Source organism: Macaca nemestrina, chromosome 2 (assembly GCF_043159975.1).
Source record: "Macaca nemestrina isolate mMacNem1 chromosome 2, mMacNem.hap1, whole genome shotgun sequence".
Lineage (NCBI taxonomy): Eukaryota > Metazoa > Chordata > Mammalia > Primates > Cercopithecidae > Macaca > Macaca nemestrina.
This window is the reverse complement of record NC_092126.1, coordinates 128,209,825-128,235,467: the sequence shown is the minus strand read 5'-3', so window position 1 is coordinate 128,235,467 and position 25,643 is coordinate 128,209,825. Positions and strand designations below refer to the sequence as shown.

The 25,643-nt window shown below is 42.7% G+C and overlaps 1 protein-coding gene and 1 long non-coding RNA gene across 26 annotated transcripts in view; one reads left to right on the top strand and one right to left on the bottom strand.

Annotated features, from left to right (window-relative positions):
* LOC105483454 (uncharacterized) overlaps nt 1-11,443 on the bottom strand; it is a 379,659-nt gene extending 368,216 nt beyond the window's left edge. For 3 of the 23 annotated variants that reach the window (XR_011620153.1, XR_011620138.1, XR_011620140.1), the window contains exon 1: nt 10,937-11,416. This is a non-coding gene — a long non-coding RNA (uncharacterized lncRNA). Of the gene's footprint in view, nt 1-10,936 lie in introns of all 23 variants that reach the window. The other 20 variants (XR_011620148.1, XR_011620149.1, XR_011620146.1 and 17 more) reach the window with 13 other exon arrangements.
* LOC105483473 (ADAM metallopeptidase with thrombospondin type 1 motif 9) overlaps nt 8,238-25,643 on the top strand; it is a 176,159-nt gene continuing 158,753 nt past the window's right edge. For 2 of the 3 annotated variants that reach the window (XM_011744381.3, XM_011744376.3), the window contains exons 1-3: nt 8,238-8,730; nt 9,309-9,709; nt 14,864-15,026. In XM_011744381.3, the coding sequence (XP_011742683.2) occupies nt 8,616-8,730; nt 9,309-9,709; nt 14,864-15,026 (679 nt within the window). In that variant the 5' untranslated portion in view covers nt 8,238-8,615. The remainder of the gene's footprint in view (nt 8,731-9,308; nt 9,710-14,863; nt 15,027-25,643) is intronic. The other variant, XM_024793341.2, reaches the window with a different exon arrangement.

Here is a 25,643-nt window from a genome sequence, read left to right as displayed (position 1 = left end):
TTACTGTTCTCTGCCAGGAATATTTTTCCTGCTGTTCTTTTAGGGCCTGGCTCCTTCTTATTCTCCTTCTTATTCTCTAGGATGCAATTTGCTTATCACTTCTCAAAGAGGTTTTCTTCGTTCATCTGATCTACGCTATCTCTCTTTTCATCTCTTTTACAATACTTAGAACAATATTTAATTATATGCTTGTTCATGTATTAGCTTATTTTCTGTTTCTCTTCCCCACTAGCTGTGAACGCTTCTGCTATCTGCAAAGTGCATAGCAGATGGTAGGTGTTTGAATAATGTATTTATTGAATGAATAAACAAGTATCTTTCTTGTTTACTAGTCAAGGGCTGGGAAAGCTTATTTTTTTTCCTGTTATTCAGCTATTATTCTCCATTCATGTCTTAAATCCAGGGTTACCATATATCCAATACTTGTATTTCTAAGTCACAAGTTTCCCTCAAAAGCCTGACTCAACCATCATAAATCTCTTCCTTGTATTTGTTCTCATATATGCAAAATATGTAAGGTTATTTTCAAATAATAAAACACATGTTGAATATTACAGAAAAAGCTAGGGCTATACATAATTTATGAGAAAAGTTTTCCCTAAGGGTGGTGATACTATCATATATATTTTTTATATATTACCTGTATATTTACAAAGAAAAACATCACTTTTCTCATTAAAAATATACTATATTTTTGTTGTGAAAATAATCAAACGGTATAAAAATGGGTATCACTGACATGTACAAAGTATAAAATATCTCCAAAATTCTTACTCTAGAGAGAACCACTGGTGACAGCTGAATGTATATCCACCTTTCTAGACATTTTTTCTTTGCATATCATATTTTAAGCACAGGCTGAGATTTTGTTGTAGCTGTTTTATTTCATTTTTACTACAGTAGAACCCAATTAGACTAACAACACTATGAGATTTGCTTGCTGAATAATGCATTTTGGACATAGTTATATGCTAAACATATGGTTCTTCCCTCCTTTTTTTTTTTAACAAGTGCCTAATATTTCATTTATTTACTGTCTCTAGATGGTTCCTTTCCCTTTTCACCTCGTCAGTGTGGAGGAGAGGGTCTTGAATTTTGTCAGGTTTCTTTTTTTTTGAGAGCTCTGCCACTCCTCAATGCAGGGACCAAAGTCACCAGTCAGAGAACAAATCATTTCTCTACCTCAGCCACCATTTTGTTCGAAAAGGTAACATAGAACAAATGCTAAGTTTTCCAAAGTCCAGATTTATGATCAGAGTTAATGAGCCGAATAATCAGCTGTAAGAAACACTGATTAAAAACATTTACATGAGTTAATTTGTATTACTGACTATAACCAGAATTTAGGCACCCTCATCAACATGGTGAGGGTGCCTAAAAGAAAACCGTACTGCCAAACTCTTGCTTTAGTAACTGTATTGCTTACAAAGAGCCCAACAGTAGCTGAAGTTTATTACAGTTATGTTGCTGTGAATGCCACCAATATGTACTGTCAGACCTATTTTGAGTGAAAAAACTGCAAAACCAATTATTTTGCCAACATTGATAGGGACTGACAAAGCACTGATTGCTAGGTTTACATTTCAGGAAACAACTTATTTTATATTATGGGTGCCAACTAATCCAAAGGCAGTACATGGCAAATACACCATTTATAACTAGCATTGATTTGATGCCCCAAAACTCTCATTACCAGGTCGAGTTGTCACATGCGGCACATCTACACTTTTGTACATTTCAAACGTATGCAAATTAGTTTGGATAATGAAGGTATTATTTCCTGCTCCCAGCCCCTTGCCATTGTGTTCGGTAGTCACAGTAGTTGAGATTATTTGAAAGGTTTTCTGAAAATCTTCTTTGTAGTGGACCCCCAAATTAGCTTATCATGGGGAATTTAAATCCTACACCACTTTTGCAACTACAAGACAGACCTCTTCACCATATGCTATTTTTAGAGCAGGGCCCACAGCACAGTCTGAACAATACAAAGACTTGGGCTGAGCTGAGGGCAATGAGAGTTTGTGAGACTGGTTGTGGCAATGAGACCAACGAAGAAGACTAGTGCTCCCAAGGGCCAGTCTAATCGTTAGGCGAATGAGTGGTTTGGGATGCTGGGAAGACATTCTCCTCATCTCCAGTTGGCCTGATATCCTGAATCCCACATCTGTGAATGACTCCCTAAACCATACCCTCTTTTGGCCTCCTGGTCCCCAACTGTCCGGATATCTGAATTTCTACTAATGTCTGAATTTCCACTCTTTGACACTGCATTCCTAAGCATGACAATTTATCCTATATTAAGCTTGATAAAACATAAATACATATGAGAATCAGTACCATGTGGCAATTTAAGAGGGCAGGTTCTGAAATCCCACAGCCTAGCACTGAACTCCCACTCAGCTACATACTGGCTGTGCAACCTCAGGCAAGTTACTGCTTATCTTCTCTGTACCTTCATTTCCTCCAGAAAGTGGGACTAATGACATTACCTGTTTCATAGGGTTGTCAGGGGGACTGAATATGGTATTATCCACTGTTCCTGAAAGTTAAGCATTAAGATAAATACCATTAGGACAGACTTATTAAGCATCATCTGGCAGAAGTGCTTACTTTTGAAAATTACTTTTTTGCATGTGTAAAAATTATTTGTCATATGAAAATCATTTTTTGTTGTTGTTTTTTTAATATTCAGAGGGAAAATTATGTTTTGGCTATTTGAAAAATTCTGCCAGAAAGAAAAGCCCAGTACTTGAGAACGTGCTAAATTAAATCTATATAAACTACTAATCCAAGCAGACTGTAGGGAGTAAATCTGTTTAAAACATTAAAAATTTCATAGAGGGATGAAGGGCTAAGAGTAAAGATGAGTATGAAAAAATGCATACTCATTTGCACACAAATGGCTGTTTTGTTTTGTTTCTTTTCTAGGGGCGAAAGGCCCATAAATTGGTTATGGAGTGGGGTGAGGGGGAGGTTAACTGAGAAAGAAAAGCTAGCCTGCTAGTGGCTCTCTGGGTCAGGAATCAGGAACCACTCTTCCTTGACTAGTGGGTGGGTGCAAGTAAGCTCGCTGATTTGGACATGCTTACTTCCTCTATGTCAGGCACTAAGCTAACACTTTCATTGATCAAGTCATTTTCATAACATCCCTATGAGGCAGGAAACCATTATTACCTCCTCTTTAGGACATGCAAAGGATACCAAAACTGCCCACAGCATAGGCGTAACTCTTACTTACTGTGCTGAGCAATTAAGGGAGGCCCTGTGCCTTGTTACTCATGATCCTGAAGTACCCACTGGGGAAAGCCTAGCTCTGGAAATGTCTCGTTCCAGAAAAAACGAATCATGATGATTCTGATTAAAGCAGGACTTGCCTCCCAAGAGTAATAATAATACAGTAAGAAACAGAAATTACTTCAATCATTCCGGGGGGAGGGGGGTGTGTGTGCATGTGTAAAAACAAAAACCTGGCTCTGAAACTAGAACCAAATTAGTGGCAACAGTAAGCTCACTCATTTAAGGCATATTTGTGAAGTGCCTACTATGTAACCATGGAGGAAATAGATTTGTCCTTTGCCCTTGTGTACCTTAAAGACTAACAAAGGACACCAAAACACAACAACATGTGTGAACCAAACTAGGACAGGGAAAATTCTGGACTCAGGGAGCATAAAGTGCTCTGGCACGACTCAAAATACTCCTAGGGTTATCAGATTCCCTGCTAGTTAAAGATGCCATATATTTAACAATTGTCGACATCAAATGTGCACTTTTAGAGAATAATAAAATTGTGCTTGCATACATTGTGTTGCTAATTTGGCTGCAGGTTAGAAGTAGTTTGGATCAAAGCTAGAAGTCTAGCACTTCTGAATTCCATTTGTAGTTATGATGTTGAACCCAGGTGTGAAGCTCTCATTTCAAGGATAGTAGAGGGAGGAGAAAAAGGATTTGAAGCCCTAAGAATACAGTCAAAGGAAAGATTATTGGGATTCATATGGGGCTTTAAAGCCTGAGCAATAATGTGAGTATGGTCTTCCAGGATGACAAGTAAACAAAGAGCTCCTGGTGAGTGAACAGGCTGAAGATGGGATCACCTTCGTAGAACTGCTATAAGCTGGTCATGAGCTATACAGAGCCACCTCCAAAATGGAACTATGACTTTCAGAGTAGGGTCAAGAAAAGCTAGTTAGAACTTTAGATTTAGCATTAGAAGAAAAAATGATATTCTTACAGATGGTATTCATCAGGCCAAATATAAATGCTGAATGATCAAGATCAATTAGGTGAAAATCTTTATGTTACTAGACTGCTCTGATTAATGGCGATCACAAGCTTTGGAGGTAACTGGACCCCAGTGTAAATCCCAACTGCACATTCTGACTCTGTAATGCCAGGCAAAGTCACTTAATTTTGCTGGGTCTTATTTTCTTCATAAATGAGGAGAGTAAAACCCAGAAGGCAGGATAGCTATGAGGATTAAAAAGTTAGCACAAAGAACTCAATGAAGGGAATCTACTGTTATTATCAATAATGACACAAACTACTTTCTCTACACTACCTGTTGCTTGAAGTGAGTAGTTAGAAGACTTTTAAAAAATACACTAAGGTCATTCACTCACAGGGCAAGGAAAGACAACACAGTTTCTACCCACCACAGTCTGCAAATAGGAAATTGGATCAGAGAGGACATAGTACACATGGCCTGGTACATAGTAAGTAGTCAAGAAAAGATTCTCATTATTATTATTCAGACAAAAGATTGGAACCCAAATTATTTAGTTAGCACAATTGTCCTTTTCATTTCTTGTGACGTAAAACACATCTCCCTAAGATTCTTTAGGCCCAAGGTCACAGAGCTGAGCCACCACCAGGTCCCAGGTTGGTGATTCACTCACCAGAATGCAGTGCTACCAAGTACTAGGGGCTTATCTGTTCCCCAAATCACCTGACACTGCTGACCACTCAGGAAACTATTCACTTGAATTCTGGCTCCTGGGCCCTCCCTACCATTTGGGTGTGGGTTTCCCCTTTCTGTGGAAATTGATGGCTTTGCTTCAAGTCTCCTTCCTGCCGTTTCCAGTGGCATTAGGCAAACAGAGTCATTGGTGATGTCATCACTTTCATTTCCATTGGCCAGATTATCTCTCCCTAGTGACTAATATCAATCATCACTCCTCTGGGATCTAATTTTCATGAAGAATCAGCCAATGAAGACTTCCACTTAACCTACAATACCATTCAATTCCAGTAAAGTCCCAAAACAAAATGGGCTAAAAACTGTCCCTCCATTAACTCCAGGTGACCTTGAAAAGGTTTGCTTCTTTCAGAGCAAATTTTTATGAGGGACCAATTTATTTTATTTTATTTTATTATTTCTTTTCTCTTTTTTTGTAGAGACAACGGGTTGCTATGTTGCCAAGGCTGGTCTTGAACCGCTGATCTGACCTCATGCACTCCTCCCACCTCAGCCTTCCAAAGTGCTAGGATTATAGGCATGAGCCACTATGCCTAGTCTTAGTAAATATTTCTTGAATACCTACTATGTGCCAGATCTCTTCTAACTGCTGAAGAAAAAGTTGTGAAATATCAGTGAAATAGCTGACACGATTATCATTAAATACTTAGCATTAGAAGAAAAAGAGAGAGCTAAAGAAAAGTTATACATAGAATAAGAGCTTGAGGCAATTCTCTGAATGATTTTAGTCATTTTCCCACAAAGCAACCCTCCAAAAATCTAGCAATGCTTCTGATTAATCAGTTATTCATGACATATGATAATAGTTGTGAACTTGGATTGAACGACTGAAGCGGAGTTTTAATCTTGTTTCTCACTTACTGGATTGAGGGGGGTCAAATTATTTCACTTATTCAGAACTCAGTATCCTTATCGGTAAAATGAGATTACTGACACTGCCTTCCTAAAAGAGCTGTTTTGAGAATTAAATTAAATGCTGTATGTTACCTCATGGTAAGTACTGAGTAAGAGTACTTATTTAGACAAAGAGTAATTATTCAGACAAAAGATTTTTGCCTGAATTGTTTAGTTAGCTCAACTGTCCTTTTCATGTCTCACGATTTAAAAGACTTTTCCTAAGATTCTTTAAGACTTTTTTGCAGATGTAAATGCAGAAGCCAGCTAATACATTGAAGAAGAGATGAGCAGCCTCACTAAGGATGAGAAATTCAGAAACCTAGGCTCTTGGTCATCTCAGGAGGTCACAAAGAGATATTTTGTATCTTCCTGGCCTATCAGTTCTTGTGGATCAATTTTTTAAAACTGTAGCCAAAGTTCATTCTTCAAGCAAAGTCCTAAAAAGAAAGCAAAGGAGAGAGAGTACACAAAGGAGGCTTCTGTCCCTACATATCATCATTTCTATACTGTTAGTTAACTTCTGTTTGCCAGGAGGGATTTGAACTGAAAGAGAAAGAAAATATTTAATGGAAAATACTGAAAAGTGCTATACTTTTGAGTAATTTTACAATGGAAGTACTGGAATATTTTCCACAGGAATCAGCCAATAAGATTGATTTCTTGATATTTTTCTGTTCCTTACTAAATTCTCAGCAACTCCCAGACACCGTGATTGTGGGGAATTTTATTACAATAAAAAGAAATACTGTGTATTAGAAGAAATGTATTTTAGTGAATTAATTTGGAAGTTCAAGGTTTAAATGCCATTCTCTAAAAATCTCTAATTGTGCACAATACAGGTGTTATTTTTCCATTCTTACATTTTACATACCCATTATGAAATTCTAGTAATAAGACGATGGTAACATCATCAATTTGGGTTAACAATTATTTAGCAAATTCGTCTTGCCAAGTCATTTTTACCCTTCACCGGAAGAAATATTTGTATTACTATCTCAAGAACAGTTGACATTACTAGCATATTGTGATTTGGTTCCTAGTGTTGGCTATCTTTGGTATTTCTAGTCCTGAGTGCTAACCTACCACGCAACAGAACCTCAACCCCGGTTATAGGATACTTGGGCAAATATATATTTATTAGTCATATATTTATATATTTTTACCGATATTGTCATGTCTTTTATCTTGAAATTAACACTTTCTATCTTCCTGAGGGCTGGTTAAAGAAAAAACGCCACTGAACCACCTAGGATTGAACAATTCACACACACACACACACACACACACACACACACACACACACACACGAAGGTGTAGCTTGAAGCGTCTGCTTTCAGTCTTTCCAAGCATCTCTCAGGCTGAAAGCAAGCGGAAGTGATTGAGAAATCCCTCCAGGGACTGGTGCTTCCCACAGGGATCTACAACTTTACACTCCATCCCCCCTTCCCCTCCCATCTCTAAACCCCCGGGTAGTAAGGAGCGCCAGAGTCCCCGCCCCTTCTCGTTGCCAAAACGCCTTCTTAACCTTTTTTTTGGGCCAGGGACCTAGAGAATGCTATGGACCCTCCACGAATGGTGACAGAGGTTGGTGGAAAGCACAGCTTAAACATTTTGCGAAATTTTCAAGAGACCACGTATTCGAAACTCACTCCGAGCTGCAGGATTAATAACCCCATTTCTAAAACTCTTGACTTGGGGCGATTAAATCGAGAGCGGAGCTCAGGTGCCAAATCTCCCGAGTGAAAAACTGTAGGAAGGGAAGGCGCTCCTGCGCTGGGCCACTTTCACTTGTAAGAAACCAAAAGAAGGGGACTGGTGGCAAGAGATAGGGACGGGAGAGAAAGGAAAGGAAAAAGAAATGTGAGAAACAGAGAGGAACACGGTGGGGCGGGGAGAAGACGGACATCACAGGGAAAAATGAGGAGAGGGGACAGAGTCTGAGAGGCACAGCAACAGGGAGACAAGGGGGAGGAGAAAAAAGAGACTCGGTAGGGAGGAGAGAGAGGAGAGGAGAGGAAAAAGACGAGAGGGGAAGTGGCTGCACGCGCGCCAGGAAAGGGAGAGAACTTTCCCTGCTTTCCCTCCCCGGGGCAGGGAATCTCAGAAAACCCCACTTCAGCGAGGTGGCGAGGACCACGACCAGCTGCCCCGGCGCTGGTGACGCCTCTGGCCTCCGCCTCTTGCAGCCGGCAGGGCCTCCGGCTGAGAGTCCCGCACGGGCCGGCCGAGGAGGGGACATGGTCTGGAAGGAGGCGGTCCCCGTTCGTCTCGCTTTCTCCTCCCCTCTCCTCCTCTTGGAGGCGTGCACCGGGGGCATTTGAGAGGCTGTGGACCCGCGGCCCCCCCGCCTCCGCCCCCCCAGCCCCCCATTCAAGAAGCCGCTCAGCTATCCCGGCCAGCACAGGGCGCCCGGCGCGCCTCGGAGCGCAAGTTCCTCGCCTTCTCCTGCCCGCTCGCTGGGCATTATGCGGCCAAGCAGCCGAGCCCCAGTCCTCCTCCTCCTCCTGCTCCTCCGGCTCCTCCTGCGGCCCGAGCGGCTCAGCTCTCGGCAGGCGGCGGCGTTGCTCAGCCGAGCGCAGACGGGACCCTCGCAGCGAGACCTCAGCGACTCCTAAAGTCAAAAGTTGGCGGCGGGCGCCGGGCTCCGCGCGCTCTCCACGGCCGCTGCCTCGCGTCGCCGCCGCAGCCAAGGAGGGCAGGAGGGAGGGGGGTGGGGGCAGCGGAGGGAGGGGTGGGAAGCACCATGCAGTTTGTATCCTGGGCCACACTGCTAACGCTCCTGGTGCGGGACCTGGCTGAGATGGGGATCCCAGACGCCGCGGCGGCCGTGCGCAAGGACAGGCTGCACCCGAGGCAAGGTAACCAGGCTCCGGCCCCCGGGACCCCGCTGGCCCCGACGCCGCCTCCCGGTCCTCGCTCCCGGGCAGGGGCACCCCACAGCGGAGGCCTCTCTCCTTTTCCTAGAAAGAATTATCTCCCGCTTTGCAGCCTCTCCCTTCTTTGGGTCATCCCCAATCAATTGCTAGGGAGGGACACTGTGGAAACGAATTTAGGCAACCCCCCCCCCCACCTTGCTGTTAGCCGGATATATCCCCCATCCCCACTCCCACGCTGCAAACTAAAGTAATTTAATAATTGGGGGCACCAGATAGCGTCATGTTTTATTTTATTCAGGTTATTTATCAATATCTTAAATCATATATATTTTGACTTGTTAGTTGTCTGGCTCGGAATGGTGTATCCTCAGCACCTAGCACAGGTCCTGTTACTGGCACATAGTAGGTGCTTAGCAAATATTTGTCCGCTGATTAAGGGTGAAGGGATTGGCTCGAATGGGCTGGAAAATAAAGTCAGAACAAAGTCCCCACCTTCGTTTTAAATTAAAGCTTGAGGAAAAATGAATTATTGGTTCATATACCTCTGCTTCTCTCCGCAGTGAAATTATTAGAGACCCTGAGTGAATACGAAATCGTGTCTCCCATCCGAGTGAACGCTCTCGGAGAACCCTTTCCCACGAACGTCCACTTCAAAAGAAGGCGACGGAGCATTAACTCTGCCACTGACCCCTGGCCTGCCTTCGCCTCCTCCTCTTCCTCCTCTACCTCCTCCCAGGCGCATTACCGCCTCTCCGCCTTCGGCCAGCAGTTTCTATTTAATCTCACCGCCAATGCCGGATTTATCGCTCCACTGTTCACTGTCACCCTCCTCGGGACGCCCGGGGTGAACCAGACCAAGTTTTATTCCGAAGAGGAAGCGGAACTCAAGCACTGTTTCTACAAAGGCTATGTCAATACCAAGTCCGAGCACACGGCCGTCATCAGCCTCTGCTCGGGAATGGTAAGTGGGCGCGCGCCACCTCCTCTCCCCTTCCGCCTCCTCGCCCGCCTCTGGAAGACTTAATTGCCCTCTAAGCCTAGAGACCCTCACTGTGGCGAGGCTCCCCTCCTCTCCGGCGTTAAATATCAGCTAGAAACTCGTAAGGTTTGGGTAGTTAGCTCTGTGCGTGCGCGTACACTGGCGTGGAGCGCACACACCCGCCCCCAGGGGCTTCTGGATGTTTCAGAGCTTTCTGGAGTTTGGACTCGGTTCAGCGGCGCATTGCCCAACGCTGCGAGGCGGCCTGAAAGTCAGTTTCCAAACTCGGAGAAAGTTGCTGGAGTTGCGGTTCCCTGCAGCAAACTTGGCCACCCGGGAGCCGAGCAGCTGAGCGCAGGGCGAACCAGACTCCTCATTGGTGCGCCTTGCATCGGGGATGTGGGGCTGAGGATCCGCTGCCCAAGGCACTGGGAGTTCCTTGCGTGTGTGTTGTGGAGGGCGGTGCGTAATCTAGAGTCCCCGCTTTCTCTCAGGGCCTTTATTCACGCGCCAGGAACCCTGAGGCTGAACTGGATTGACAGGGAGCAGGTCCCGTCCCAAGAACGGAAGGGTGGGCCGAGGGCTCTGGGGGCGGAGGAGAAGGCGGAGCCTACCCCGGACGCTTTGAATTGGGGTGGAACCGAGAGTGGGGGTGCAGCGCAGTCCAACTCTGCACCCTACTGGTGGGGTGGCCGAGAGAAACAGGATAGTGGGAGACAGCCTGGAGAGGCTGTCCGGACGTGATTTCGGTTCCTCTGGGGTTTCTACTACTTAGGGGTTCCAGGGAGTGGAGAGAGGGAGCCTGCGGCGCACGTTTCCCTAGGGACTGAGGCAGGGCGGGGAGACCGCCTTCTTGCGCTTCCAAATACGCATTTAGCAGGGAATCCACGATGGTTCCCCGACTCTCTGCCGACCCCTGCACGTGCCCTCCAGTGGATCTTACAAGGCATCTGCCCCCGACTTCTCGACATTTGAGGAGTCGCTGCTGTACGGTTCTGGCCCGAGCAAGGGTGGTCCTTGACTTTCCTAAGCGACGTGCGTTTCTGCCACGCGCGTGTGACGCAGAAACTTACCCGGGTCAGTCTCTCCCAGCGCATGGCGCTGTACGCGCAATGGGGTCGTAGGCAGTGTGCCCGGTGATGCCTTTACTCTTCCCGAAGCACCCACAGCCCCTCCCTCCCTTTTCTAAGTGGGGCCTTGGATACTCACCCCCGGACACTGGGCTGCTCCATCAGTGCGCTGTCGTTCGCGGCTCTTAGAGTTCCCAAGCGCATCCTTCCTTCTCTGCCTCGCATTGGAAGGATCGGGTGGGGAGCATGGCAAGCCTGAAGCCTGGGAGGGGGTAGTTCTAGCCTGCTGGGATTCAAGGAAAGGGATAAACCCCTTTAGCCCCCAGCAGAGCGCCCGGAGCCGTGGCTCCCGAAATGCGCTGTCGAGATTGTTTGGGGGTGGGCGGAGACGGCAGCTTGGCGAAGTGGGAGGGGGTGCTGCGGTGAGTCATCGCTGCCCCAGGACTTAGGGCAAGAGCTCCGGAATCCTTCCCGTCTTTGAAAGGTTAAGGCTCGGATAGGCAGAAGTCAGCCGTCTGAGCCCAGAGCCTGGAGTGCCCCCAGATTCCAAGATAGTAACCCCCAATTCCAGGACCGTAGGGATAGGACTGCGTGTGTACGTCGTTTGTAAACAGTCTTTACTCCTCCTCTCTCCCCGCCTCCACACCCGCTGAAGCCGAGTGGCCCCAGCAGTTGTATAAATATTTTACTGCGCAGCACCTTCATTTTCATTGGCAGTTTTAGGTGGTAATGGGCACGTGGTTTCTTTGGAAACTGAGGACTGGGGCTTCAGAAACGACTACCTGTACTGTAATAACCTCATTTATATTGCGTTTAATTCGCAGTCTGCCTCTTTTGGGGAAAAGGGCCCTCATACATCTTAAGGATATGCGCTCTGGCTCTTTGTATCTTCAGTCATTAATCTAGCTCCAAAACCCCTGCCCCTCTGTCTTCCTTCTGGAAGTTACCTCCTCCCAAGACTTCCCCTTACCACATATGTAGCAGTGGCGTCATGATGTTGCTAGTTCTTCGCCTAGGAGTCTTCCAAGAAATCTGGTAGACTCTTGGGAGTCTACCAGATTTTGGAGTGGGCCGTGCCATCCTGCCACCCCTAGTCACTTGTCAGTTTTTCTGAATTTCATCTGAGATGGGTCGCTCACCTCTCCTGAACATCTCTACCCTAAATCTATACCCCTTCACTTTTCTCTCCCTCTCTCCTTAGGACTGATGTCTAAGAAATATTACACTGGGCTGCTTCTCCAGTCTTTCTCCTCGATCGCTAACTCCATTTGGCATTTGAGACTATTTACAGTGCAGTCAGACTATTTACACTGCTTTCTCTGCACCCCACTCTCAATCCTAGTCTTCATTGCCTTTGTGCCTTTGAATTTACTTGGTCTTCTCACTCATCTTCACATACTCAAATCCTACCCTTCTTTGGAGGTGTATATGATTTATATCTCTTCTTTCCCAGAAGACCTTTTCATAGTTCCCCAAGTTGATGTCATCTCTCCCCCTCCACCTTCATAGACACTTCTGAGAGTCTCTCTTATGATGCTTAGTATGTTCTCCCTTACATCAAGGTTCTTGGTACACATGTTTTATCCCTTTCTCCTTGGCAACAGGGTCAGCATCAACTCATTTTTCTTCTATATTGGAGCTTTGTATGTTGTGCTTAGTATGTACTTAGTATGTACTACATATGTATACTTAGTATACATGTTTGAATAAATAGTCACCTTAACCAAGAAAAGATAACTCTTAGGCCCACCTTTGTGAATCAACAGCACGATTAATTTTGGCATCATATTGATACGATTTATTGAGCTCTTATTATCGTCTGCCTGGCTATTATAAGTAGTTTACATATGTATTATCTCATCCAAATCCTCCAATAACCCAATCCTCAAAACAACGCATTTTACTGACAAGAAAAAAAAAAATCTGAGACTTTGAGAGCCGGAGACTTGCCCAAGGTCTCACAGCTCATAAGTGGCAGGGTTGGGATTTCAACCGGGTCTTTCTGATCCTTAGCACTTAACCATAGACCAGAGACTGATCCTGTTCTCCTGAAGAGAATTTCAGGGTTCTTTTCTAAAAAGGCACAGGACTAAAGTCAGGTTAGACTCAGCGCTAGCACTGTCCAGCTGCTTCTGTACCATCGTCGGGGAACTTGGGCCCAATCACTTCCTCCTTCTGTGTCTTGGTTTTCCCATTTACCAATCAAAGGTGGCAAATCGTCACCAGCTGAGCTCCCTGGCTCTTTCCCAGGACTCGTGTCTCTGATGGGTTTCACATGTGATATGCGCTCTGATTTGTGCTGGGAGAACACCAGAGTTGTGTATTGAAAACAGGCAGAAAGTAAATTTATTAAATAACTTCTCTGGCAACTAGCTACTCTGTCTCTTAGTCTGACCACACCTGAGCTGCCCTTTTCTTAAACCAGGGGCTCATAAATCATGTGGAGAGCTTTCAAAACAAAAAACATTCTAGATCCATCCCTAGAAATTCTGAATCTGTGAGTAGTGGGTAATGCCCCAAATCTAATTGAAAAACAAAAACAAAAAATCTTCCCAGGCAATTTTGAAGCTAGCTGTTTTGGGGAACCAATGGCTTAGCCTAGTGCTGCTCATACTTTATCATGCATAAGAATACCCTGGGAGCTCATTAACATTTCAATTCTTGGACCCTGCCCCTAGAGATTTTGATGCAATAGATCAGATTTGAGGTGGAGCACAATTATTTGAATTTCTAATAAGCTCCTGGATGATGCTGATGCGGATGCAGTTGCTGATGTTCAGGGAGTCATTTTTCCTGTGTCAATGGAAGGATGCAAGGCATCAGATTTTTTTTCCAGCATGGGAACTGGGAAAGTGGAAGAGAAGAGAGGGGCTTGATTTCTTCTCTTAAATACCACTCAGCAATGTGGCATAGGGAATTTTTCAGCGTTCTTGTAATTTTTAGTTTGGGTGGTTCAATCTTGAGGTATCATTTATCATTTGCAAAAACTGGATATGTGGGGTGAAAAGGAGCAAAAGTGACTTGCAAGGTGCTTAGAATGATTAGGAAGAGCAAATTTTATCCTAATGGTTAGAGGCTAACGCTGGCAACACCAAAAACCGTTCATGAGTCCTAAGTCTTTGCAAGGTGTCAGGCATTTTGCTAAGCACTTAATTATCATTATCTCCTTTAATCTGCACAGTAACTCGTTACCTTAAGTATCTATCCCCAGCTGACAAACAAGGAAGCTTAAGCTCAGAGTGGTTAAGGAACTTGCCCAAGGTGAATGGGTAGGTGGTGGTGCTGAAACTGGAACCTAGAGCAATCTGGCTTCAAAGCCTTGCAGGACATCACTCCCCTATTTTGCAAAGGAAAGGGCTGGTGAGAGGATCATGTGCCAGCATTACAGGTGGTACCACCTTGAATGCATTGTGGCCAAAATATGCTTCTTGAATTTGAATCAATGGGAAGACTTCAATAGGACAGCTTTTCCTGCTGCAATGCATACTTGTCCCTAAGTTTCCAGGCTCTTTAAGTTTCCAAGACTCTTTCAACAGCCTATAGTAATGATTGGAACTTGAGCCCTAAGGAAGTATTTCTTAGAGACAGATTTGGATAGCAGATACAATCAACTGGAGTCAAACCAAGAATCAGTTACTGATATGACACTTTGGAAGGCTGAGCCAGGAGTTCAAGACCAGCCTGGGCAACATATTGAGACCCCCATCTCTACAAAAAGTAAAAAATTTAGCTGGGCATGATGGCATCCTATAATCCCAGCTACTCAGGAGGCTGAGGGGGATCGCTTGAGCCCAGGAGTTCAAGGCTGAGTGAGAGGGCGAGACCGTATCTCTAAAATAATAAGAATAGTAAATAATAAATAATTTTTAGAAAATGTACTGATATGACAGAGAGTGAAAATAAACCACTTCTCCACATATGTTGCAGCATTTTCAGTTGAAACAACCCTTCTGAAAAAGAATTTGGGTAAAATGACACCATCTTTACTTGAAAATGTTCTTTTGTTTTTCTTCCTCCCAATGACTGAGTTATGTTAAATCAACCTCCCATCTCTCTTCATTTGCAGCTGGGCACATTCCGGTCTTATGATGGGGATTATTTTATTGAACCACTACAGTCCATGGATGAACAAGAAGATGAAGAGGAACAAAACAAACCCCACATCATTTATAGGCGCAGCACCCCCCAGAGAGAGCCCTCAACGGGAAGGCATGCATGTGACACCTCAGGTATTTGCTTCTTGCTTACGCAGAGAGCCCAGCTCTTTGAGATGGGTAAATTGCTCTACTACAGAAATGTAGCTCTCTTTCAGTCTACAAAGTGCTACCATATGTATTATTGTTTATTCAGTCCTCAAATGAGGTAGGGATACATACCCCACTGTACAGATGTGGAGACTAAGGAGAGGTTTAGTACCTTTTCAAAGGTGCACAGCTAAGAAGTTATAAAGTCAGGATTTGAACTCAAAGTAGTGACTCCATGCCCTCTATGGGCAGAGCTGCCTTTTTGGTTGAAGTTGCTGATTTTTAGGGTTCAGCTTGAGTAATATTCAGGTCGTGATAGTAGCACCCTCAGTCACCAAATGCTTGTGTTTTTTTGGCATCTTCTGTTCATTTGGGTGTTTTTCGTTTGTTTGTTTCACCATGTACGGTTACAGAAATGTCTTATAAATGGAAGTCACTAAAACGTATATGTGTTTGTTGAATGTTTCCTATAAACTTCAGGTTTGCTCATGTTCTGTGACTTAAGGAACTGTAGGCAGGTACCTGTATGTTACGCCGTGAGGTACCAATCAACCAGTCAAATCCTATGTGCCCACTGCTAGTCTCCTTCCATCCTGGCCAGATTCTTTGAGGTTTTGTGCTGATGTGTTTGGCCATTGTCAGGGATACATCATTCTGGGCACCCTGGAAAGCTTCTGTCTGTGTTTCTCCATCTGCAGTCTTGTAGCAACACTCCACTGCCTCAGAAGCCTGGTTACTTTCTGCCTGATGATAGGTTATCCTATGAAATAATTCCTCAATTTGGTCCTGCGTCCTAGGTTGTTCATGAAAATACTTAAAAAAAATTCTTGGACTTCCTGTCTCTAAAACTTTTATCTTTCTTTCTATTCTTTATTTTTAAAATTGCTTCTCCAAATTAAATAGCATCTCAGGGTTTTTCTGGTATCTCCAAACAAGGCCAAAATTCAAGACCACCAGGGAGTTTCCTCAAATGCTCCCCAGAGGATCACTTACTTCATCTTATACCTGTACCAGGTTGTTCAGTGGGATAGCATGTGCTATCCTATTCTCTCCTGGAATTATTATTTCTAAAGTGAATCCTTTAATAAAAGATAACATTGACCATTTATAACCTACAAGTAGCCAAATTTAAGGGTGTAGCATTGTAGGTCTTTTGGCTTTATCGCATCCAGTTCTGTGTTCTTACCACCACAACAAGATGGAATATAACTGAAGCATTCTGTCAGACTCCAAAGAACCAAAGGATACGAGGAGTAGAGGGGCAAGTATACTTAGATAGATCAAAAACAATAGTTGCAGCAGAGGGTACAGAGTCAAGACTGCCAGACACCAGCAAGTTTAATGGACAGGACATTTATCACATTTTTGACTGTGCTAATAAGACCATTAGCACATTGTACCATAACTTCTTGACTTCCCAAATCTGTATTAGCAAGTACACATTTTAGACATGTGTATAAATGTAAGTATAACATGAAATGTATATGTAACATACAGAAATGAAATTTGCAATTTCCCTCCTTCCATCTTAATTTGTATATATTCAGAAGACACTGAAATATTTTTTTCACTAATGAATTTATTGACCAATGACACTTTAGGGGAGTGTCACTGGTCATGACCAATTTATTGACATGACCAGTGACACTCCCCTAAAGTGGCTACAGGTCAACATTTTTAAAAATGACTATTTATTATTGTTTTATTCTGTACATGCATTATGCAAAGCACTGTACCTGCACTATCTTGCTTAATCCTTATCACAAACCTATGAGGTAGGTACCATTCCTAACTCCACTGTATAATACCTGGAAAAGGAGCTGAGATTTACAGAGATGAAGTAGTTTGCCCAAGATCTCACAGCTAGTCCACAATGATGACCCATGTTTGTCTTATTCCGTGACCCATTTTCTCTGTGCAGGAGTCTGTGTGGAAAAGAGAGAGGGGGCAGAAAGAGAAAGTCTTAATTAATATTGTGATTCAAAAAAATCTTCCAGGTTCATTTTAAAATATTAATTATGCAAGTTAATGGGCATTTGATTTCCTGGGCTGGAGGAAATGTCATTGTCAAACTCTGTTAAAAACACAAAGAAGAGTGAATCTTAAAAATGTCAAGTTCGAGAACAATGAAGATGCTTTAGTTAAAAAAAAAAACAGTATTTGGGTTCCAGTCATTATTAAGGTTGGTGCCTTTAAGTACCACCTTCCAAATCACCAATGCCAGTATTTTTAGTTTTCCTCCTAGTGTGTGCTTTCTCCTGACGAATATGGCGTGCCGTTCCTTCATCCCATGTGATGAACCAGGAGCCCAGCAGTTTTGATCAGCTCTTCCAAAGATTGCTGCTGGGCTGTGCCACTCTGGTCTCTCTCTTCCAGCTACTCGGCACCTCTTCTTTGAATTCAGATGCAATTTCTCAGGACAGTTTAGAATATGGCACGATTCACCAGCAGGCGTCAGAGGAATGGACCAACAGGTCAAGGACACCTCTGAAATCAGGTAGCCTTTGCACAGGGAGTGAAAGTAGGTTGGGGTGGGAGTAGTCCCTCTTGCCAGAGAGAAAAGGGGCTGCCTAGCAATAGCAATCCATTCAGATTCAGTGATACACCTTCCTTCCCAACCACCAATCAAGAGCAGTGGTTGGTAACCAAAAGTAACCTTTAGAAGTACTCTGGGAGCCTCATACAAATGCAGATTCTTTAAAACAAAACAAAACAAACCCCTCTCCCAGGCAAACGTGATGAAGCAAGAATCAGTGGTTTTAATAGTGCTCCAAGTGATTCAGATGTTTAGCTAAATTTGAGAGTCACTGCTAAAGTTGGGTTTAAGGTAGTAGTCATTATCTGTCACTTGCTGTTGGCATTGCTGTGAACTTGACTTTCTACATCAGGGCTTTCCACGTCTCCTCTTCTCATAGAATGATAGAATATTGGAACTGGAGGAGTCCTTAGCAGTCTGGTCTAGGCCAACACTCTAATTCTGTGCAGATAAGGAAACTGAAGTTGCAGGATGTTAAGATGCTTCCTCCCAGGAGTGATACCCTATATATTCAACACCAACTCATCCAAACTTTCCCTAGCCTTGGGAGAGAGATCCTGCTGAGCTAGGTGTAACCCTTTAGTTACCAAATCATGGGAGTTGGAGCAGGGCAAGACACAATGGCTGTGACACTTTCACATGCAGATGGAATATATCTTGGTCATTTCTGAGTCTTGAGGTATGCCTAATTTTCAAAAAAGGATTCTGAGATAAGTTAGAAAGGGAAGCATAGAAGGAGTCTTCTGCAATGAAAGCTTTATGGGTTTAGAAAGGAGTCTACAACTCTGTTTCTTCATTCATGTGTCCATTCATTCAGTTAGCCATCAAGTCTTTATTGACCAACTCCTCTGTGCCAGGAGGAGAAAACCAGTAACCGTCCGTATTCCTGGTGAGTTGTATGACTTTAAGCACACTTTATAATATAAAGTAAGAATAACATGTACCTTTCAAGATTGAAGTTAGAGCTAAATGAGTATGAAATAATGAAAGCTGCCAGGATAGTGTTTATTTAGCAGGTGGGAGACAATCACAGAATGGTAAGATTTTTTTTTAAGGGTTCATGAAAATAGAAAACAAAACACCACAATAAGGAAAGGAAAACCCAAAATACAAAAATTCAGAGCTAATAGCCTAGTTCTTCTGGGTAATCATGAAGGGTTTAGGGGACTTGCCCAAGGTCACCCTGCCAGCTAGTAGCAAGGCTGAGGGTGCTTTCTGTCCCCTTGTTTCCTCTGTACCCAATGCAGCATTTAAACATTTTCTTTCTTGCAAGTTTCTCTTGGCCCAGTGGCTGCCCTTCCCGATTGTATCTGTTTTGTCATCACTGGTTATGTCTATGTGTATACATTTGGGTCATTTGAGTGTCTCTGCATTTGTCTGTCTTTTCATCCTATTTGTGAGTTCCTTAGGGTTCAGGATGGGAAGTGGGGTGTCTTCTCTCCCTATGACATGCCCTTGTGACTGCAGTGTCCTCTGCACACCGGGTCCTCAGTAAAATTCACTGTGCTCACTGCCTGCCAGCCCCACACACCAGGGGGACAAGCGAAAGGCCTATGGGAACCCTTCGGAGAGTGGCTTGCTTTTATAAGCCACTTCCTGCGGATCCTTCCTATTGCTTGTTTCCGGATGAAATCCCAAGTTCTGTTTCACAGACACTCTCTATTTGACCCTGAGTTTTGTACAAGAGGATTTAGTGGTTCTTATCAGTGCTTCCTGGTAGGTGGGTGAGAGAAAGGCCGGGAAGAAGGCTGTTTTGTTTGCCTGGGCCTGGAAGACAAGTGTTTTTTCTCTAACTCAAACTTCTCCCTCACCTTCCCATCTCAGCAAGGCCAGGTAATTTTTGTTTCTTAAGGCATTTAAGAACTGTCTACTCTGTGACCCATCAATGCTGTGCCTAAAGAAATAATCGGAGAATTGTGTAAAGGTGTTTATGAACGAGATCCAGTACAGTGTTATTTATTATAGCAAAAGACTGGAAACAGCCTAAGTCCTCTTTGGGAGGAAGATAGATCAATACATTATGACGCAGGCATATAATGGATTCCTATGCATCTGTTAAAAATGATGGCCTGAATTTATGTTACCAAACACAGAAATATATATTCAGTGAACAAGCAGGTGATAAACTAGTATGTTTGGTAGGATTTTTTTTTTTAATGATAAACTGTATTTGTGTACATGTGTGTAAACAGAAAATCTGAAGTAAAGACATGAAAATCTTAACAGTGATTATTTATGGTTACTAGGAACATAGGCAGTCGTTACTTTTGAAATTTTATATTCTTATATTTTGTGACTCCTTTGCTATGTTTCTATAACAGTTTCATAATCAGAAAATACAGATAAAATGAAATGGGGACAGTGGCATGGATTTATTTTGCTAGACCCATTGAACTTGTCACTGGAGACCAATAGCCAAGCCACATTTTGGTCTCTTAGGATCTTAGGACCTTAGAAGTGGAGATTATCAGTCCTTTATTTTCTTGCAATGAGGCAGTCTCAATAACCAGACAGATAAAAATCCTGCCTCATGTCTACTTCTTTGGGACATCTGTGGCTGGTTAAAGTTGAATCTCATTCAACCCAGCTAAATTGCCTTGTGCCTGTTGGACTGACCCTAGTGTTATTAAGATTTCATCTCCATTAGGCACTGGTGACTCTGTTTGTCACTCCCATGAGATGGTACCATCACTTCCTGATTGGGATTTCCAGGCTGCCGTTACAAAGGCTGGAAAACATAAGATGATAATTAAAGACATCATCTGTTAGGCTCTTATGTGCATATGGGATCACTATGCTACACACTTTGCACACATTATCATATGTAATACATTCATCAACATTGTAGGTTAGGTATTATTACCCCTATTTTACAGTTGAGAAAATTAGCTCAAAGAGGTTGAGAAACTTGTCCAGAAGGTCACGCAGCCAGGAAGAAGACAGTCTGAGCCTTAACCCAATCTGATTCCAATGTGCTATACTGTGGGTCGAATTGCATTGAAAACACAAATGGAAACTGCTATCTAGAAACCCCTTTTTTGGTTTGTTTGGCTTTTTGAGGCAGAATCTCACTCTGTTGCCCAGGCTAGAGTGCAGTGGCACGATCATAGCTTATTATAGCCTTCATTTCCAGGGCTCCAGGGATCCTTACACCTCAGCCTTCCAAGCAGCTAAAACTAGAGACATATGCCACCACGCTTGGCTCATTAAAACAAACCAAAAAACATTGTAGAGACAGGATCTCCCTGGGATTACAGAACCGAGCCATCATGCCTGGCCTACAAATCCCTTTTTAACTTCAGGTTTTGGAGCATCTTCTTTGACTACCATCTAATTTCCATTCTCTAGATGATACTGATAAGAATTGACATTTGCTGAGCATGTATCATGTGGTAGGCTCTGTTCCAAGCACTTTACATGGATTACATATTTCAATGCTTACCGCAAACTCCATTTTGCAGATTGGAAAACTGAGACACAGAGAAGTTCATAATGTTGACTTGCCCAAGGTTATAAAGCTCATAAACATACCATTTTCTTCAGCCCTTATGTCCTGGTCTAGTTAGGGGATATTTTTTGGCCTCGGCATTGATTTGACTGCCTTCATATATAAACTATTTCTGCTGGCAGGAATTTTTAAATGCCTGTCTGGAATTTGATTTGATTTGAGGAAGGCTGCCTGGTGCCTGAAATTCCCACCAAGACTCTAATGACTCACAGAGGCCTTGTGTCTGTCTCCAGCAGGCCTCTGATGAAGTGTATACTTGTTACACATTAACCTCTTGGATCCCATTAATAATTTAGCATAGATTAGCTGATTAGATTAGCTGCCCTTCTAGTGGTGACCAAATGGAGTGAGAGACAGAGCTGGGGAGCAGACCCCTGAGGGGGCTCTTGGTAAAACATTCTGGGGTAGCCTGTGGGTTCCAGGCAGTGACAAAAGCTTCGGCTGACTTCAGAATCCTGCCTGGGCCCCAAGCAGGTCAGTGGTTGGTGGCTAATTAGTGACTTATGCTAGGAACTGGTCTGCCTGCACTTTCTCCACACACTTTCTGCATATTCTTAGACCCTTTCAGCCTTGTAGAGATCAACAGCAGGCAGCATTTAAGGAACTGTGTACTTGGCAATGCGAAAGCACATTATGATTATTTCATTTACTCCTGCAACAGTTCGTGGGAGGAAGATGCTCTGATTATTCCCATCTTACAAATGAGAAAGCTGAACTCAGAGAGGTGAACAAACTTGTCCATAACGTGCAGAAGAGAGGTGAACAAACTTGTCCACAGTGTGCAGAAAGGGAAAAAGCTGGCACTGCAACTCAAGACTGATTATGAATTTTTAAAGACAGTTATTGCCATTTGGGATGGTTTGAGCCTGATTTCCTTTCATTTTCCCCTTTTTGTTCTTCATTGGAGTTTATACAGTTTTTCTCTTTTTTATAGTCTTCAGTGACTTTCTGTCAAATAAACAGTCAGTATAAGCAATGACCTCTAAAATCCTTGGTACATTATTAGAAAATCACTGTTTTAAATACATTAATTCTTTATTTCTTCAACTTGATCTACTGAATGGTACTTATAAAAATTCTGCTTTCCTTTTTTTAAAAAAAAAAACTTTGGTATTAATAGGGCAGTACTCCAATAAAGTCATTAAGAAATAGTACAAAAGAAACTTCTAATACAGGAATTGTACCTTCTTTCATCTGTTCCCATTTATTCATTAATTTTTTTAAAAATCATTTTGTTTTTAAAAACCATTTTATTATGAACATCTTCAAGCATACATAAAGGTAGAGACAATAATAAAACGAACCACTATAAACACCATGAATCTTTTTTTTTTTTTTTTTTTTTTTTTTGAGACGGAGTCTCGCTCTGTTGCCCAGGCTGGAGTGCAGTGGCCGGATCTCAGCTCACTGCAAGCTCCGCCTCCCGGGTTCACGCCATTCTCCTGCCTCAGCCTCCCGAGTAGCTGGGACTACAGGCGCCCACAACCGCGCCCGGCTAATTTTTTGTATTTTTAGTAGAGACGGGGTTTCACCGTGGTCTCGATCTCCTGACCTTGTGATCCGCCCGCCTCGGCCTCCCAAAGTGCTGGGATTACAGGCGTGAGCCACCGCGCCCGGCCAACACCATGAATCTTAATAATGACTAAGATTTTTCTACATTTGCTTATTTTTCTTTATGCTGAGTATATTAAAGCAAACCCAAGATACCATCTCTAAATATTTCATGATAAAAGTTTGAAAAGTGGAGATCTTTTTGTATGTAACTGTAATAGTATTAATATTTGATACATAATATGTATCAAGTAATATTATAAATAATGTTTCAGCAAAATTAACAATGATTCCTTCATATCACCTACACAGTACCTATATTCAAATTTTTCTCATTGTCTCCAAAATGCCTTTTTACAATCATTGGTTAGATTGTGATCTAAACAAGGTCCACACATTGCAACTCATTGTTGTCTCTGAAGCTACTTTTCACTTTGTTGTCCTTATTGCTATTGTTAAAATTGCTATTTTTGTTCTAGTTTTAGTTTTGCTGCATATAGCCCCTTTTTCCCTTCCATAGTCTTTGCTTCATCTTTATCATCATAAGGTCAGGCTGCAGTTGCAAGGATTTGAAAAGCAAGGCCAGCCTCCGAGGCCAGAGCAGGTACCCAGAGCAAAGCCCCTGGGCCATTAAACCACTTCTCAGAGTGATTTAATTGAAGGGAAAAGGCAGTATCTTTGGGAGGTGTTTTGACTCCTTGTCTGAAGTGCCTTGATAGCTCTCATTGTGATGTTCCTATCAATAGAAAGATCCTCAATTTACAGTGTCATCATGCATAGGGTGTGTGTGACCCATGCATTCTTGTTAGGTAATTTTGTGAACATCACAGAGTGCACTGACACAAACCTATATGGGATAGCCTACCACACACCTAGGCTAGGTGGTACATAGCTTATTGCTCCTAGGCTACAGACCTGTACAGTATGTGACTGTACTGAATACTGCAGGCAATTGTAACATGATGTTAAGTATCTATGTATCTAAACACAGAAAAGGTAGAGTCAAAATTTAGTATTACGATCTTAGGAGACCACTGTCATATCTGCATTCCATCATTGACTGAAATGTTAAACTACCTTTTCTATCCTTAAAGGATCTCCCTCACCTGTGTTTTGAAGCCCAGAAGGGCCAGTTTGCAATTAGGAATGTAAGGTGGCAAGTTAGGTTTGTACCTGAGATTAGGACTCATTTACATACAAAATACACTTATTCCCCAAAACCTTTTTTGTGTTGTTGTTTGAGAGTCTTGCTCTGTTGCCCAGGCTGGAGTGCAGTGGTGCAATCTTGGCCCACTGCAACCACCTTCCAGGTTCAAGCTATTCTTGTGCCTCAGCCTTCCAAGTAGCTGAGATTACAGTGGTGCACCACCACACCCAGCTAAATTTGTATATTTTTAGTAGAGACAGGGTTTTGCCATGTTGGCCAGGCTTGTCTCAAACTCCTAGCCTCAAGTGGTTCATCTGCTGTGGCCTCCCAAAATGCTGGGATTACAGGTGTGAGCTACCACGCTTGGCCCCCAAAACTTTTTAATTAAGCTTCTGGATCCAAACACAGCCATAATAGCTGCCTGCTTTACACCTTCTGTGCCATCTCAGGACCTTTCCCTGTTTCTTGCTAATCATATTTTAGGAATTCCTGACACTTTGCTTCAGAAACCCATTCCCTGCTGAAGAAAAGGGGTGCTACAAGGATGAATACTTGATAATATGTTCACCTTCACAGGAACCACCTGAAACTGGTTAAGATGCACATCGTTCTTTAGAAGGGACTTCAGAATCAGTAGAAGGCTCTGACAGAGGGCCATCTAGCTGACAGAGGCAGGAAGATTTTGGTGTTGACCTGAGAACCCTCCAGATCTTTCACTTGAGTGGGCTTTCTTTTTAAAGTAAGACATGGCAAAATTTCTTGAGTTTCTTCATATGAGGGGATAATCCCACTTTGGTTAATAAAGTGCTATTTTATCATGCATTGAGGTTTAACATTTGCACCTTTGTATCTGCCAAAGATGGTTTCTTTATGATAATTGTATCATTAAAGAGTCTTTATTATAGCCATTTATGGCTGTGTTTTCTCATTTGACTTTTTACCTCTGGACCAGATATCTGCATGGATGTTCTGTGCAACTGAAAATCATTAATAAATAATCTCAATATCACAAAAAGAGCATGGGTGAATGCAAGATCTGATATGGTGTGCACATGTGACTGAATAGTGGGCTTTGAGAAGGAGCAAAGTCAAACATGGGGCAAATGTTGGCACAAGTCTTCCTTTTTATTGATTCTCAATTCTTATATGACGTTAGAATTAGAATGAGTGTTAAAAATGCAGTTGCTGTGTGGAAAAAAGTTCAAGTTAATGTGATTGGCTTGAGAATTTTTCTGCTAATTTTTTTTTAATTTTTGATAAATCTTTTTATTTTCCATTAGTGTTTCCTAGTGTTTTCCTTCCATTTCTCTATTAATGTATAATTTACATACCATAACATTTAACCTTTCTAGTGTATAGCTCTGCAGGTTTTAGCAAATGTATAGTCATAGAACCATCATGATAATCACGTTATAGAGCAGTTTTTGGTGTCCTTTGTAATCAGCCCCTCTCCCCACTCCTGTTTTCTGTCTCTATAGTTTTGTCTTTTGCAGAATATAGAAATAATCACTAAGCACAGTGTGTTTGAGGTTCATCCACATTGTTGCCTGTATCAGTAATTCATCCTTTTTTATTGGTGAGCAGTATTCCATTGAATGGATATGCCACCATTTCTTTAACCATTACGTACTTGAGCAACAGTTTTTGACCATTACAAATAAAGCCACTATAAATATTTGCATACAGATTTTTGTGTGAATATAAGTTTCCACTTCATTTGGATAAATACCTAGGCATAAGATTACCGGCTTAGGTGGTTAATGTATGTTTCACTCTATTAGAAACTGCCAATATATTTTTCAAAGTGGTTGTGCCATTTTGTAGCCCCACCTGCAGGGTATGAAAGTTCCATTTCCTCTG